This window comes from Rhipicephalus microplus, chromosome 7 (genome assembly GCF_043290135.1).
Source record: "Rhipicephalus microplus isolate Deutch F79 chromosome 7, USDA_Rmic, whole genome shotgun sequence".
NCBI classification, from domain to species: domain Eukaryota; kingdom Metazoa; phylum Arthropoda; class Arachnida; order Ixodida; family Ixodidae; genus Rhipicephalus; species Rhipicephalus microplus.
Genome location: NC_134706.1, coordinates 16,275,230 through 16,291,386, shown reverse-complemented (window position 1 = coordinate 16,291,386; position 16,157 = coordinate 16,275,230). Strand labels below are relative to the sequence as shown.

Genomic DNA, 16,157 nt, shown 5'->3' with positions numbered 1-16,157 from the left:
CACGATCAATAATAGGGAAGCAATCCGCCGTTCATAATCGCGTGGGCGACAAGCACTTTCGCGAAAAAGTTTGTGTGTACAGCATTGCATGGGGCTAAGTACGATAAAAGACTCTTCGACAATGTACACATACGAATTTGCGACGTTTATTCTCACCAGGCTGGAAGGCTTTTTTTCGCTGTCTGCAGTACAAGGGCGGCAACAGTAATCTTGAGCTGAAGCGGTTCTTTTGTGTTGCATATTCGAACGTCTCTCCTCCCGTCAGCGACCGTAATATGCTCAGCCACAGGTACACGAATTGGTGGATTCCAGACACCGGCAGAGTCACTGAAAACGAGATGCGGCAATCGCAATCAAAATAGTCGTACAAGCGATGAGAAAAAGTATTGCAACGTTTTCGCATCATATCACATCAGTCACTACTACGCGCAGAGAAGCGTATGTATTCAGAAAGCGAAAATTAAAGAGACAAAAATATGCATGAGTGAAGTTCCCCGTATTGACGTATATTTTTTTATAAATCATTCTAGTTAAAGGCAGTACAAACCCAGGTTGTGGAGAACGGCAAGTTATAGTGGCAGAAGAGCTCACAACTACCTTCATGAAAGGTCACGCGAACTTGATAACCAATGTCAAAGCATCGTTTGCCCTCAGCCATTTGATTAGCGCACTGAAAACTAGGGCGAGGTATAGCCCCTAATTGTGCGTGGAACAGATCGGAATGTTACCTCTTGCCTGCGCACTTTTCGTGCAAAAGCAATTGACAGGTGCGTGCCGTTGCGCTTGCCACAGTGAATATAAATGTGTGGGAGATGCGATAATGCTTCGACTTACAGATTACTATGTGAATTTCACAACAACTTACCTTTTATCAAACTGCCTCTTCACGTTGGGCATCCATGGCACCAAGCGCACGCGCTCCATCAAAAGTCCATGACGTGGCGATTACCGCACGTTGGCTCGTTAAAAACCTTTGTTGGCAAACACACTAGTTTACACATCTAATACACATCTAAGTTACACATCTAATACGAACACGTTAAACACTTGAAATAGATAAAAGCCATGACTGAAAAACTTGAATCACTCAAGACGTCGAACATTGCGCACTGTCAGTACCACGTCACAGAGATAATTCGGCAGAGGGTGCCACGGCATGTCCTTGCCGCCAGTATTACCAAAACATGCAACATGTAGTAGAGGCTCATACATTGCAATTTCGCACAGCAGAGAAGCGTCTGTATATGAGAGGATATGTTTAAATAGTTCAAGGGGGAAATTGTGACAGTTCATAGCAGTGAACAAATGTTTATTCATATAATATCAAAGCAGGCGTCTGTAGAGAACACACCTATCAATCATAATGACCCCCACAAAAGTTTTACAGTTAATTACACACGGTGCAACAACATGATGAGTTTATTTAAGGCAGTCACACTCTTCTTAACACACCTACATGGTCACAAACGTGATAATGTGCGACAAAAAGATTTGGTTCCAGCTGGAGATACACGCTGTGCAGTAGTAGGAATATATAAGCAAGGAACGTGTAGTGTAGGAACGTGTAGTGCATAATTATGCCAAGCAGCGTGTGTTCTGAATATTCGACTCAACCTAAGTGCTCTACGTTAAACATCATGGGTAGGTGCATCCCACTTCCCATGCCAACTTTGAAAGAGTCCACAAGTGTTAACGAGTGCCAGTTCGCCAAACTTGAGAGTTCTGTGTTTATTTTGAACTGTCACGAATAACCTTATTATTGTGTTAATGTGCTACTATGGCTACTTGTTTCAGCCCCAGAAAAAATTATTTTTTAAGCTCTTGCTTTGTAGCTAAGTGACATCTTGGTACGAAATTGATTTCATTACATGTAAAAATTTTTTGTTATTACACATTCTTAAAACTGTTTAAATAGAAGCAAAGTTCAGCTACTTTGCTATAGTATCTATATTTGTTATATAGAGATCCAATTGTAGTTTCCTTAGTCTCTTCTTGGCACAATAACATAGAATTGGCAGAAAAAGTGGAATATCAGGCATTTCTTGGTAAATAATAGTTTGGGCGTAAGCCACAAAATTAGCTGCTAGCTTGACTTATTCCCATTGGTTAGCAGGAATGAAGAAACCTGAACACAAAATCAAAGGAGGAACTGACACCTTTCTTGGCACAGTGCAAGTCGTCGGCAGAACGACACAAATGGCATCCTGAATGTAAACATTCGACAGAACTCGGTCTGGTTGGGTATGAAACTGGGAGATGATTTAGACTTCAACCAAAAGTTTTGAAGAAACCCGACGTTTCGGAACCGACTTGGTTTTTTCCTCAGGGGTGACTGCAGAAACTACGTAGCAGCGGCGTCTTCAAAGCACACGCTGGGTGGCTAATGATCCCCCTCTCTCTCTCGTTTTGCCGTGGAGTGCAGTCCATGTGTATACACTGGGGGAAGGGTTCCGAGAGACCGGTTGATGTTATGAGCTGTCCTCTGTGCGTGCCACAACTCGAGTAATAATAACCTTCTCCGAACTGGAGAAGAAGGTTATTACTCGACCGGAGAAGGTTATTACTCGAGTCGCACTCTACTATGCACTCTACTATGAGGTTTACAAGTGCTGTCAAACATTTCAATATCCAAGAAATATGCAAATATTACACAATTTACAACATATGTGAAAACAATAAAACTGCAAGGTAAATATGAACCACTGCATATATTTAACGTGCATAGCATATACTATATAAATCTGAAGACATGCTTCAAAAACACGAGGAGCGATGTACAAAAATAAGCTTGCCAGGGAACATCGTAATACCAAAGAAAATAAATACATATATAAGATATGTAAAAAACGGCGACACATGAACCGGAAGCATAAACACTAGATTTGACTTGAACATAAACATTACCAGGAGCGACAGCAGATCTCCCACAGTGCACGAACATTGAACAATCCTTTTAGAGTTCTCCCTAGTTAGACAAGTACGTATTATCCTTTTATCTTAATCTACAAATAAGTTCTACATCAGTAGCTAGGGACTGCTATAAAAGAATGTGCCAGCAAACAAAAAGGAAAGGGCGCACAGAACAATACTTTCACAATACCATAATACCTGTAAACAAAACATCAAATGTTTGTCTTAAGCAGTTATGAGTTTCAAGCCTTAGGGAAATCTAAACTGACACTCACGCTAAGTTTAATTAGCATTGAAAGTTTCACCCCCGTATTCTAGAACAATCCATCACTCAACGCTTCACCTTGACTTGAGAAAGCCGATGGGAGCGCCGTCTTTAGGCGCGGCAAGTCACTGCACATCAGCGATAATCTGCTGCGATTCTTGAGTTGCGCAGCGTCATTTTTAGCCGAGCAGTGACGTAGTGCTCAACTCTGTCAAGTGAAGGGTGGAAGCCGAGTCGAGGAGCGTTTGTGAACACGGGGGTCAGGCACCCTTACAATTTGTTAGCCCTTCATGCACAGATGAAATGAAGAACCACCAAAACTAATCAAAGAAAGAAGTGTACACTTAAGGGCTTGTTTTTTTTTTTTGTTAGACACAATAATAATGAAATTAACGGGACAATCATGCCAAGGAAAGTATAGGGGATGTTATTACATTTACTTCTAATAACATTCTCTGTACTTCCCTTAACATGATTGTCTGTTGGATCACCCTGATATCATAATTATTGTAGATTACACTTCTATGACTGCTATAGAGCGAATTAACCTAAACTTGTTATTCGAAATGCAGCAAAAAGGGTGCAATATACAAGCTGCTATTATCAGGAAGCCTGGCTTCAAGAGCAAAATAAAAAAAATACATGATATTACCATTTTAAAGACAGTGTATCAGACACAAGCGTAAAGCTGGAAGACGTCTCGTTCTCTGTCAGAATATTTCATGCTATTAAAAAAAAACTTGAATCCTCACCGACAAACTGAACGTGGCACATTACTGTCAGTACTGTAAGTATGACAGCTTTATCTGAAAGTAAAAGAGTTCGACATCGCTGCATTTACATGCAAGAAATCACAAATAAGATGATCAAACATGCTCATTAATCTTCCACATTTTCTGCATAAGGCATGAACAACATTTCATCAATAGCTCATGTTTACAAGAGATATTATATATTCAGCAAGCATCAGCAACTTGCCACTATAATACACACAACTATTGGTGCCACTATGTAAATATTTTCCGACGGTTGGAGATATTAGACTTGCCACGCTTCATCTACAAACGTAATTACAAGGTTATCAATAGCTAGGCAAACGAGAGAAAGGCACATTGTAATAACGAAGAGAACCCACAAACTTGATACAAGTTTGTAGCGGGCGTCTTTCTGGAGAAGGATACCAGTAGTATTTAAAAAAAACAAGAGCAGCAGAGCAATTCTTGAAGAGCACAATGCAAAATGAAGAAATGACTAGCTGCCCAGCCAGCCGGCTTATATTGATATGATCACAGGTTTTAGACTAGTAAGCCTAGCTTTGCAGCCAAAGCAGGCAAAGAGAACAGCACATAACGTAAATATATCAAAATAGAAGCATCTCCAAGTGAATTTCATGGTATTGAATCCCGCGTACAAAGTCACAACATTCGACAAATCATATGGCAAATGCTCATGCCCTTTCCTTCCTCTTCAAAGTCAACTTAAAGGAACACGGAAGAGCAAACTATTTTTCTGGTATTAGTCTAACTTTTTTGCAATACCAAGAAAATCACACTTGCCACGAAAATGCTTAGAGTGAGAAAGCATGCAAAAAGAAATTGCAGGTGGGGATCCTACGTTGAACTTCCCACAGCAGTTGCAGCAACATTGTAGATTTTGGCAGCATCTACAAAAGCCTATGTAACTTCTAATTGGTAAACATGTAGTACATTGTCTTCTCAGGGTGCCAGAGACTTGATATATACCAAGTTTAAGGAAATTTCGAGAAGCCACTGTCACGAGGAGCCAGTGTCGCCTAAATATGAAAAATATACTTTCCATGACATCACATGCAGCGATTTCAGTGCAAAATTTAGACAGGAAACACTGACCTTGATTTTCTCCTCAAATAATAAACCTATGATGGTGGATTAATGTTATTACCATTTCCAAAGTATATTTACTAATACACTGTTTCACTTTCGTGTCCCTTTACACCTCATCTGCACACAAGACACCGTGCTGTATGCCGTGTTGACCTATTTTACTATCCTTCCCACCACGCATGACCTACTACTGAAACCACTTGCTTCATTCCATGCCTCAATTCCAGACACTACAGGCTTCAAGAACACCATGACTGAAATGTTTTGATTTTAAAAAGAAAACCACTTCTTCATGAAAGGCCTTCGAGTCTTTAGGTCATTAAAACAGACAAAATGAAATGCGTAGTATGCATGATGCAACAAGGACACAAGAAAACCTGTTCCCTAGGCACAATCTAGATGCAAACTTTGGTTCCCAAGGGGTGTTTCCATAGCCCAGCTACCTTCTGTACGTCAAATAGTATTTTTCTCCCACAAATAATGTAAATGCATGGATAAAACTTCCTCTGCTCTATAACATGTAAATTTAAAGCTTGCTGCACAGCTGCAACATTACAGCTAAGAGTAAGGGGTACTACAGCACAAGTTCCCAAGATATGTTCTGAATGACCCACCGTTATTATGGAATGTCTTAGCATTTCACACACTAACAAGGTAAGCATGTTCACATTCACTTTCTTGAGGTCCCTTGTTATCTTTTGCTTTAACACTCTTGGTGGGCACACATTAACCAATCAATGATGCAGCAACAAACATACTGCTTCCTTCAACAAACATGTTGTCTGTACACTATACAAAAACAAACAATGTAATTTCTTGAAAATAGAGGTCCTTCAACAAACATGTTGTCTGTACACTATACAAAAACAAACAATGTAATTTCTTGAAAATAGAGGCCAAATTCACTTTGGTCCCAGGCCTATCACTATCCTACACATGAAATTTTTACCGAATGCATATCTTACATTATTATACATGCTTAGATGCTTAATTGCAATCGAATTAACAAGATATGCTTGTCTTCAAGTTGACCCCTCCCCCCCCCCCCTCTTTGCTACGTTCCTCAGTACTTGTATATAAGGCTACTACAGCTTTATGATGCAAGCAAGACATGTGTTCTGCGGGTGTTTTTCCTGTTCAAAAGAAGCAGAATTTCATTACAAATCAATATCTCCACACAGTAAAGGTCCTTCAGATACTACTGCTGTGTGCGAACCCCGGCATAGCTGAAGACATTCTGAGAAAAAAAGGGAAAAAAAATTATCACTCACGAAACATTTCATGACAAACGGCACAATTATTAACATACCTTCGAGAAGAGCATTGGTTGCTCACAATGAGCAGAAAGTCACTGTGAAATAAACGTGCCTATCCTAATAAAACAAGTTTGATGTGACCAAGTGGAGAGTCGCATATAAATCTTAAAAACTGCTACTCACCATTAAGACTGGCCTTTGACAAGCATGATTCTATTGGTGGTAAAAGCGAGGGTGTCAGTAATATCATTAAGTGCACCAAATGCAATTCTGTAAAAATGTTTTTTAACCGTATAAGGCACACGAGAAGGTAAGTGCAGTGATGGCGGTCTAAAATATAGGCACTCCTAGAAAAAGCACATGCTTGCCATGAGGCGCAGCAAATGCATAAGTGAGAGCTACTAAGAGCTGTGACCACCATGATGCTTGATGTTCTGAGCAAATGGAACAGCTCCTCAAATGACAGTGTTTCTTCTCTGCCGCTTGTTGCAGTAAACTGCTGCAAGGATTCAGAGATCAAAGTAGCCTGCGGCATAGTGCAAGTTAACAAGGGTTTGATTTGCAGGCACAGTAACTGTGTGTCGATAAAGGCAAGGCAGCAAAAAACTTGTGCATGAAGTTCTCAGTGGATGCTGAAAAATTGCAGGTGATCAAAATTAGCCTGCAACTCTTCAACACGGTAACATTCATAGCCCACTGTGCTACCCTCAAATGGGTCACGAATCACCATTTTGGCTCTGTGAGAAAACACGTCCAGCAAATAGACACTGCTACGAACATCTCAGCCAAAACTTGCAGTTTCGCACAGCAAAGAGAGCTTGGAAGCAGCACCCAAAGTTGTCATTTTTTTTAGGTGCCCTCTTTTCAAACAAAAACTTGCACTCACTTTCTTCAAAGCTGCCAGTACTTGCCGTAGGATGTCAAACAGTAGACGGCATGCTATTGGCCAATGGCCGACATGGATCAAGAGTGCTGTTTGGATTCGTTGCGCTTCTTTCCATGGGGTGCCATCACATAACATCGCTGTGCTCCACTGTCGGCTAACCTTACACACCAAGCCACACTCGCTCACGAAAACTCAAATGACAAAGACCGATCACGTTTCATCTCGTGCACTCAAGGTCAGGATGTGCGCTGGCATAGCCTCTTTCGCTATCTGTCCCTGCGTAGCCTTCAGAACGGCCACAAGGAAGAGAGAAAGCACTTGAAGTGTGCGACAAATCTCTGAAACTCCGTGCTCGTTCACGACGGATCTGAGAACTTTTGCGGCACACAGCACTCAATTTATGAGTCAATTTGTTCCAATACTGAGGCCATTCAATGATTACTTGGAAAAGTGGTTCATGACTGTATTAAGCAATAAATCTTATCATAAAATCATATACTGTTAACTCATAAAACACAGCAGTACTTAAGAAAAATCGCTAAACAGAGAATGTCAGTGGAGCCAACATTTCAACACGAGGACCCGTCTTCATCAAAGCTGTACTGATGGCATCATGAAGTCCAACATCCCCCTGTCCGAATGTTGGTACCAAGGACATTCTCTATTGCCAAGATTTTTTTTTTCCTTTCACCACTTCAAACCTGAATTCTTTTTCTCAACTTGAGTCTTGCATAGACAGCTGTATTTATGTATTTAGACATTCAAGGCACAGGCTTCTTTCTGCTCAGAAAGTACCAATAAATATAACACGGAAGCCGACTCCATTCAGTAAGCATCTTGTACAGTTAATTTTCAAACAAAAGTCTTAACTTATTGCATTTAGGCAAAACCCACACGGATTAAGTGAATTTGTGAAAAGTTAAAATTAAAAAAGCAACCAATTGGTTGTACCTTCGATTGCTGAAACATCTGTTCCTGTTGCAGCCCGTACGCTGCACTTGTTGCATGGGTTCTCAGACGAGCACACCTTCTACAAGGAGCAAGTCGACAAGACTGCAGCAGTCACCAAACCGGTACACGACGCAGTCCTTGCTACACTTTTATCACAACGGCTTGTGCACAATGCCTCTCGAGGGGGTCTTCTGAAAAAATTCCGGCTCCTGACTTCTCTTTTATCGACAACAGCTCCAAACACCCTCGATTCGTTGCTTGGCAGCAGCACTACGGACATGGCCTGTTGCAGAGGTGCTCTGTTGTTGGCCTGAGCAACTGCTCCGCAGGGCCTGATGCGCACGGAACTGTAGAAGATTGTTGCTTCACTGCATGACAGAGCAAAGACAAAAATAGAGCGGCACGATGAGATGTTGCGTTTAAAACACATCTGCGCTAGTGCAAGGCTTGTGAAACGCGGGCAGGTGCTGATGTGACGACAACCAAGGTGCTCTCCGTGCTTGCTAGTGAGCGAAGAGAAATGTTGTTCATCTGTCTGATGGTGTTTCTTATCTAGTTCATAACAAGCCACCCAATGCTAGTAATTCTACATCAGTTATCTGTAAACTAAGGCATACTCCTCTCTAGTATTCCATTTCCTTTCGTACTCACAAGTTTTTGTTCCAAGATGCTACCTTGACACCCTTAAAGGCCAGATCTTACGTATGCTTGCTGGTACTCACAAGCTCACAGACAGTGCAGGACACAATGCCGCTGTCATGTAGGACAGCACATGTACGTCGAAGCACACACATGTATCTGTTCAAGATAGACGTTCACACTCACACCGGCTAGTATTGCGATTTTCCTGTAGCACACGCTCGCCCCAGCATGCTCTGAGGTGTGAATTGGCTAATTATTGCATAAGCTTTCATAAAATTCGAAGCGAACACTCCTACCCAAGCAAGCCCACCTCTCCTTTTTTCAAGAGTTTTGACATATGTACTAATTACCGATCAAATGCTCTCTCCCCTTTCGTCAATTTTTTTCTTTCAACCTGTTTTCAGTTACAGAATTTTGCCGCAGAAGTTCCTAGGAAACCAAGTTCTGGTGGTCTTTAGATCTGCGCTCTATTCCTTAGTAAATTTGCAGTGCAGGGACTCAGGGTTGCATTCAGAGTTGTCAGAAATCGACTAAACATTTAAAGACCATCTATCCCCCTTGTTATGACACATGAAACTTGACACGAGGATTGCCTCCTGTTCACTAAAAACAGTGAACGCATGTGTATTCAATAAAGCATTTCCTTTGAAGCAGAGGTGTGCCTTCTTTCTAAAAGGTCTTCTGCCGTCATCTTGAATTTCGGTCTCCAAACCGAGCAAAGGTCCCCTCTAAATCTTGTCCAATCAGTATCTTTCAATTCGGGGAGGGGGGGGGGGGGGCACTTTTTCAGGGTTTCACGGTAATCCAATGAGTGGTAACCAAACACAGACCGCGCATTTTGAAGCACTATCACAAGTAAATGCAAAGCAGTATTCGTTACAGTAACTAAACTTTCTAGAAGTGAGTGCAACCCAGCGCACATTTCTCGCAAGTGCGAAAGGCCATTCCTGAAGATTCGCAGGCACAGAGGTCGCAGCCTGAGCATCGATACAAGCATACGTTTGGTCTGGACTTTACGCTTCATTAAATCGAAAACTGCTGAGATGCCTGGCTCTGACAATCCCTCCCACAACAGTCTGACATGCACTGCCCAACCCACCACCTACCAGCATGCCTGTACCTGATTCACGCGATAGTGCCGTAAGATCTCCTGACCAGATGCAGTTCCTCTCGGCTGGCGGCGACTGCGTGTCGGATGTTGGAAGCCGTCGGTGACACATTGGAATCTGTCTCCGCGACGTCTTCCGCTGAGCCCACCAGGGCTTGCAAGAGGGCACTGCGGAGGCGATCGACAAATGTCTTCTCCACCAGGTCATCCATAGGTGGTTCGTTGAAGTCGAAGTCGGCAACCTAAGCGTGGATGACAGTGTGGTTAAAATGACAAGGATCATCGCTGCACCAATAGAAACCTATAATCTAATCTCTTTCCGAAGTGGTTTTGCAGTGGCTCTGTAACATAGCTGAACATATCTCAACGTTTACGCTGACCTTTTTTTTGATGCTAGGAAAGCTTGGTGGTGTCCCACATTTCCAGAGTACGTTTGAATGTAAACTGCGTGCAGCAAATTTGAATTGCAATAAAGTTTTACTTGGTCCTAATTTTGTGCATAGTCTTCGAGCATTGTTATCTTTTTATCTACTTTCTTTTGAAGACCTACACCCTTTACCACTCTATACGTTTTGCACACGTAATGTTCAGTCACGTAGCCGTTAAAACTCCAATCACACGCAGGAGAATGCAATGCAGTCGCAATGGAGCAGTGTAGAAACTGGCAACGGTGACAGCAACGTCAACAGTAGCACATTTCGTTACAATGGCTTACCAGTTAACCAACTCCTCTGCAACTGGACACGTCCGCATTCAACATGCTGACACATAATGTACAGCTGGCCGCCAAAGCTTGCAAGTTCTGCCGTGCCTGGCAGTGCAACGAAGAAATGCATTGCTGTGTCACCTACCGTCACATAGCATGGTGTTGAGGCTATCGGCTGCAGCTTCCGTGATCAGTTCTAACAGCACACCGTTGCCAGAGCTAACTGAAGAGTTCACGGACGTTAGCTTCAACACCATGTCGTGTGACCGTAGGTTGAAAGTTGAAGTATGTAGTTTATTGCCACATAGCCACAAAACATTAATAAACAGCACGAATCGTGGGATAAAAGCTGCATATACGCAGGCTGACTGGTCTTACCTCTTCGTAAAATAGAAGCAGCAACATGACAAGAACTTTCACTAGTTGCAATACTAAAATAAAAACACCCAGAGCAAACTGATCAAAATAAACAAAAAACACACTTTTTTTTAAGAAACACACAAGAGAGATTAACAGTAAACATTCATGTTCTCAGTTGAAGTAATATATTTTTTGTGCATAATTTATGTTTTTATTGCATAATTTGCAGCCACAGCAATGCAGTTTTTCGTTGCACATGTTTTGCACTGCAGGTGCAGCTGGTCATCATTCCACTACATGCAGCCGATCTCACAAGCTTTTGGAGCCAACCCTACATGTAAACAGAGCAGTGAACTGAAAAACCACAGGTAATTTGCTCAGCTTCCCCGTAACAAATGGTGGTTGGCAGCAACTGCTTTGTCAAATGATAATTTCTCATTATAGCTCGTTCCATCAGCCGATTTCGGAGGAGCAGGCCCCCCCCCCTGGCATGCAGAGCAGCATCAGTGGTATACAATTTTTTAGAAAGACAAAAACAGTTCGGAAACTTTTTCCCTTGATGAAAACCAGCACTGTGAAATCACTGGTTTTCGTAGGTTGTAGAATGCTTGACCGCCATGAAAAATACTACCTATGTGCCGTGTCGTACTCTGGTTTTTATTCTCCGCATCTATCGAGATTTTAATGATATTGCTGTTTAGGCTTAGAACTCCGTCGGGCGTGTACCAAAGCTATCATCCTCACGAACGCAACAACTTGGCTTGCAAGTGCTCTCTTTGTGCTCTTCTTGAACTTCTGCTTTGCTCTCAGAACATATGTGCAATTTTGTCTGACATGGGATGTAACAACTCGAACGTGCTAGAGTACGAGTAGAGAAAGGAAGAAAGTAAGGATTAAAAAAACGATGGAGAGAAATAGAGAAAGAAAAATGGAGTGAGAAAGAAAAGGAAGTAAACAGAAACAAAGAAAAGATAGAGCAAACAGCAACAAAGAAAGAAACCGAATTAAGAAGAGGAAAAAAATTGGCCCCGTATCTGCATATTCATCCAAACACAGCAAATGTCGTCGAAAGACAATAGTCTAGAATCTGACGAGAGCGAACAAAACGTTTAGTATATGTTCTGCGCAAGAAAATTGGTGAATGGTATTCTGTAGGCACTGCGTTAGAGTGCCTCGAGCGTGCAGAGGAGGCAAACGAGCGCATCAAGTCACGTCACAAGTGAGACACGAGCGCTATCTGGCAGTTATCCTGGAAAACGAGGTGCGCGCCATGCGCGCTATAGTCTCAGAGGTGATAAGGTGTAGAACGCAAGCCGACGAGTAGATGCCACCACCGTGTCATCTTAGCAAAAGGTTGGAAACACTTGCCGTTTCGTGCAAGCGTTGCATGGCCAGCGCAGTGTTATAAAGGCTACGATCCTTAAGATTACTTATGTATGCCTTTTCTAGTGAAGAATACACATACATATTATTGACGTGTTGTTATGGTGCCTCAGATATATGCAATAATTGCTTTTTAATTGACAATTGCACAAGTATGAACGCTGAACCTTGAGCAATATTGGCGGGCGCTGGGGATGGGGTCGACCGTTCGGAGTATCGTTTGGTCACTTTTGTGGCGTTAAGGGTGGGAAAATAGACAAATGTACAGACAGACAGACCAAAATTTTTGAGTCGAAGGTTCCCAAGAAAAACTATCGTCTCTAAAAGGAAACCCGGAAACCTATCGTCTCCTAAAGAGAAGCCTGGAAGGCTGCTCAGCATCACTGCTCTTTCAAGCTTCACAAGGCTGCCTAAATTTTTTTTGTCCCATGGTCAATGACAATTTGTAGCTTCATACCAATGACGCCGACACCACATTTTAGAGATATTTGCTCTTTAAAGTGTTAAAATCCAACGCAACTTACCTCAATACGTAGCTGGTTTCTGGTGTGCATGTGATAGGCAATGCCCAAGGCCACGATGACCAAGGCAAACACCGAGCACACGATGGGAACCAGGATGGTAGACAGCTGTTGCTGCTGGGACACTGCGTCGAGCGCAAGCAACAAGTTGCACCTCGATGACTGAATGCACAACAACGAATGGGAAGTTGTGTGCATTGAAAGGCGGTGATTTCTCGAATAAAGTCCAAAACATTAGTGGAACTCTAGTCAACATAGTGCGACATGTAGCTCCAAACCTTTCCTAATTGTGTGGCAACAGACAAACAAAGAAAAGAAGACACCATAGTTCTCATCATAACCGGTTCTCCCCTCGCTATCTCCCTCATCAAGAGGGGAAAGAAAAGTCAAGGAGAGTTAAGAGACAAGAATAAAGCCACTTGAAGGTTGGAATACACGCCGTGCCTTTGTCTCTCTTCACCGCGCGTCTAAGGGTTCCGATAAAGTAAAAAGGACTTCAAGAAGCTACTGTATATGTTTGGCATGCTTTCAATTAACGTTCTTGACGAAAAGGCGGAATATTTAGCTGTCTCTGTGCAGAGCAACACTACATGGGGCCAAATGACGTCGGATGCAATTACCATGTTTCCGCACAAGTACCTTTAAGCCCCGTGTGCAGCGCGTGACGGGACACAGCGCCCAACTGAACATTCCTCAAATCCCTCGAGCTGAGACAAGTTTCTCGACCAGTGGACTTATTTGAATACACCTGTGCACCTCGCACAATGGAAGCACTTATGAACATTTTTGAATTTACACTGCTCTCGTTGAAATACTCGGGTTTATGCCGTAAAACCTCCTTAATTTGACTTCCATTAATTAGGAAAATCGAATAATTCGGATGTGTTCCCTGGTTCCAGCTGGAGTGTCCATTGTTTAAGGGCATCAAGCTCCTGTGAATTTGGTCACATTTAGCAGCAACCCGGTTAACTCGGACAATCTGTGGAGCACGCCGAGTTCAGAGCGCTGCAAATGTGTCACGACAAAAATGGAAACAGTGCTCACATGCAACAACAAAAAAAAAGTGGCACCGTACGCATCCCTTCATTCATCAGTTAACGACTACTATTCCGTACACAGGCGCATTGGGAATTCGGGAGCTCTGTCTCGACTTGATGCAATGCACGCGCAATGTCACAAAACTCAAACATGGCTGACACCGCCGAAGATAAAGAGCATTCAGCACCAATAGGCATGCTGGCTTAAAACTCCTTTGCAAGAACCATCGTCACATGCGTGTAATGCTGGGGGTGATGGCGGTGCAGAATAAGAAAGGGGCACTGAGCAACTTTTCGGCTATTCCGGCATGGCAGTCTGGCACCACAGTTGCACTGAGAAAGAAGTCGCTGGATGATGGAAATGGCGGCTTTTACACTGCGCATATGCGAAAAAAAGAAGAGAATTTTCGTATTCATCCACAAAATGAAAGGGTACTGAAGTAACAGTTATGTTTTCATTTTTTTTTATTGTTTCATTAGTTTGCCATTCAGTTGACTCGGACAGCTTTCCTAAACCCAGGAAATCTGAGTCAACAAGTTTTTACCATCTAGTGCTTTTTTTGCACCAGTCAAACTCTGCGCATATCACATTTTTCTACATCATATCCACCTAGAGTACCAGGCTGGGCATACATACCACTGAGCAGCACTCTGAAGCTCTCGTTTAAAAAGTTATGCTCTCCCCCTTTACTGCACTTATATTCCACATGCAGCACTTCATAAACATTAGTTGCTGGTCGCTGCTTTGCATCAATTTTTTCCTGCTGCTCTGACTTAACCGTGTTCTAGCTAACCACATCCACATTCATGATGCTGCCAGAGTTACATTACCTGCCATGTAAGCACAGCATTTAATAATATGCAACTCATACAGACTGAATGCTGCCGTGATTTATTGAAGTACAAATTTCAATATCGATTTATTTCCATAAGAAACAGAAAAAGGCTTGAACGAAAAGTGGCAATTCCCGCTTGACGAAGATTCGGGCCACCTGCACAGCCTGGCATATCCGAATGTCAAAACAACAGACTGGTCTTTCCAGCATGCCTCGATATTGATATGTTCAGCAGGAAACTATATTGAAGATTTGATCAGAGATGTGTAAAAGTGAGTCAGAGGCAAGCCTCACAGTTAGATTCAACGATCCCTGACTGAGCCAATTGTCATTGGTGTCTCCGAGATGTATGGTAATTAGGGGGTGCTCAAGTACTGCAAAGGCACTGTTTATCGGTAAACAATCTCGCCCTGTAGTGAACTTGCAATGATCGTCCTTTCTGTATGTGATCAATATACCTCGTGTGACGATTGGTATACGAGTTAGTTCTCTTAGTAAACTTCCAGTTTTGAGAAAGGGAAATGGACAATTACCCCTTCGTGTCATTATGCCAGAAGAGCTTAATTCTTCCTTTTAAACCCTTTCTCCACCTTGCGAGATCTCGCAGAATTGATTTGCAATATCAGTGTTCTAGTTTTGTGTTTTGTTTGTTCTGCTTCCAACTCTGATACTAAAAAACAGTTTGCTGGCACAAAGAAAAATAAAAAGCTAGTAGTAAATCTATTGAATAACTTCACCTTATTTTTTACTTATTATTCCCCAGGGCTACTGTGACTAAAACAAAGTCTCAGTGAGCAAGGCTGCGGGTTCCTTCCTGTTGACTTGCACAATCTTTTCCGTATAACCATGCCACTAAACAGTTGACAGCTCTTCAAATTACAACCGCACTATCTGTTGTTCTTATGAGTGAGTACACAGGCAAGTTTTCTGTTATTGATCATGTGATACATCTTCGTGATCAAAAACAGTGGGAAGTAAACACAGAGGAGATAAACGCAGACATAAGTAAACACAGAGCTCTGTCCTGTACGCATCTTGTCCATGGTTACTTCGCAATGTTTTTAACTATGAATATACACCAACTGGCGTGCATTTACTTACTTTCAGGATACATCAGAACTCAAAAACACGATAACTAAAGTACTGTTATCACGATGTAGCATCTTACACAAAAGTAAGTACGCTATATCAGAAAATTTGTTATAAAGGTATATTCCTAATACTATTTATTTCAAGACTGTTCTTACTTTACTTCATCATCACCAATATTTCGTTATATCCAGGTTCGTTATATCAAGGTATGAGTGTATCGAAGTTGTAGTGTATTAAAGATGGCATTGCCAATGGCTGTGCAGAAACTATGCGTGATGTAACCTGAATTTCAGGTTTCCTTTTGATCTAACATCCTTCTTGAGCAGGCCACGTGACATGCTA

At 42.2% G+C, this 16,157-nt stretch overlaps 1 protein-coding gene across 4 annotated transcripts in view; it reads right to left on the bottom strand.

The window, feature by feature from the left end:
- Nucleotides 1–124: 124 nt before the first annotated feature.
- LOC119179371 (transmembrane protein 130-like) overlaps nt 125–16,157 on the bottom strand; it is a 41,194-nt gene continuing 25,161 nt past the window's right edge. The window contains exons 7-10 of one of the 4 annotated variants that reach the window (XR_012884814.1): nt 12,854–12,975; nt 9,893–10,122; nt 866–8,498; nt 125–327 (exon numbers count right to left, since the gene is read on the bottom strand). Coding sequence is in view for 1 of the 4 variants with exons in the window: in XM_075868767.1 (XP_075724882.1) it covers nt 9,898–10,122; nt 12,854–12,975 (347 nt within the window). In the remaining 3 variants the exon portion in view is untranslated. Of the gene's footprint in view, nt 8,499–9,892; nt 10,123–12,853; nt 12,976–16,157 lie in introns of all 4 variants that reach the window. The other 3 variants (XR_012884815.1, XR_012884816.1, XM_075868767.1) reach the window with 3 other exon arrangements.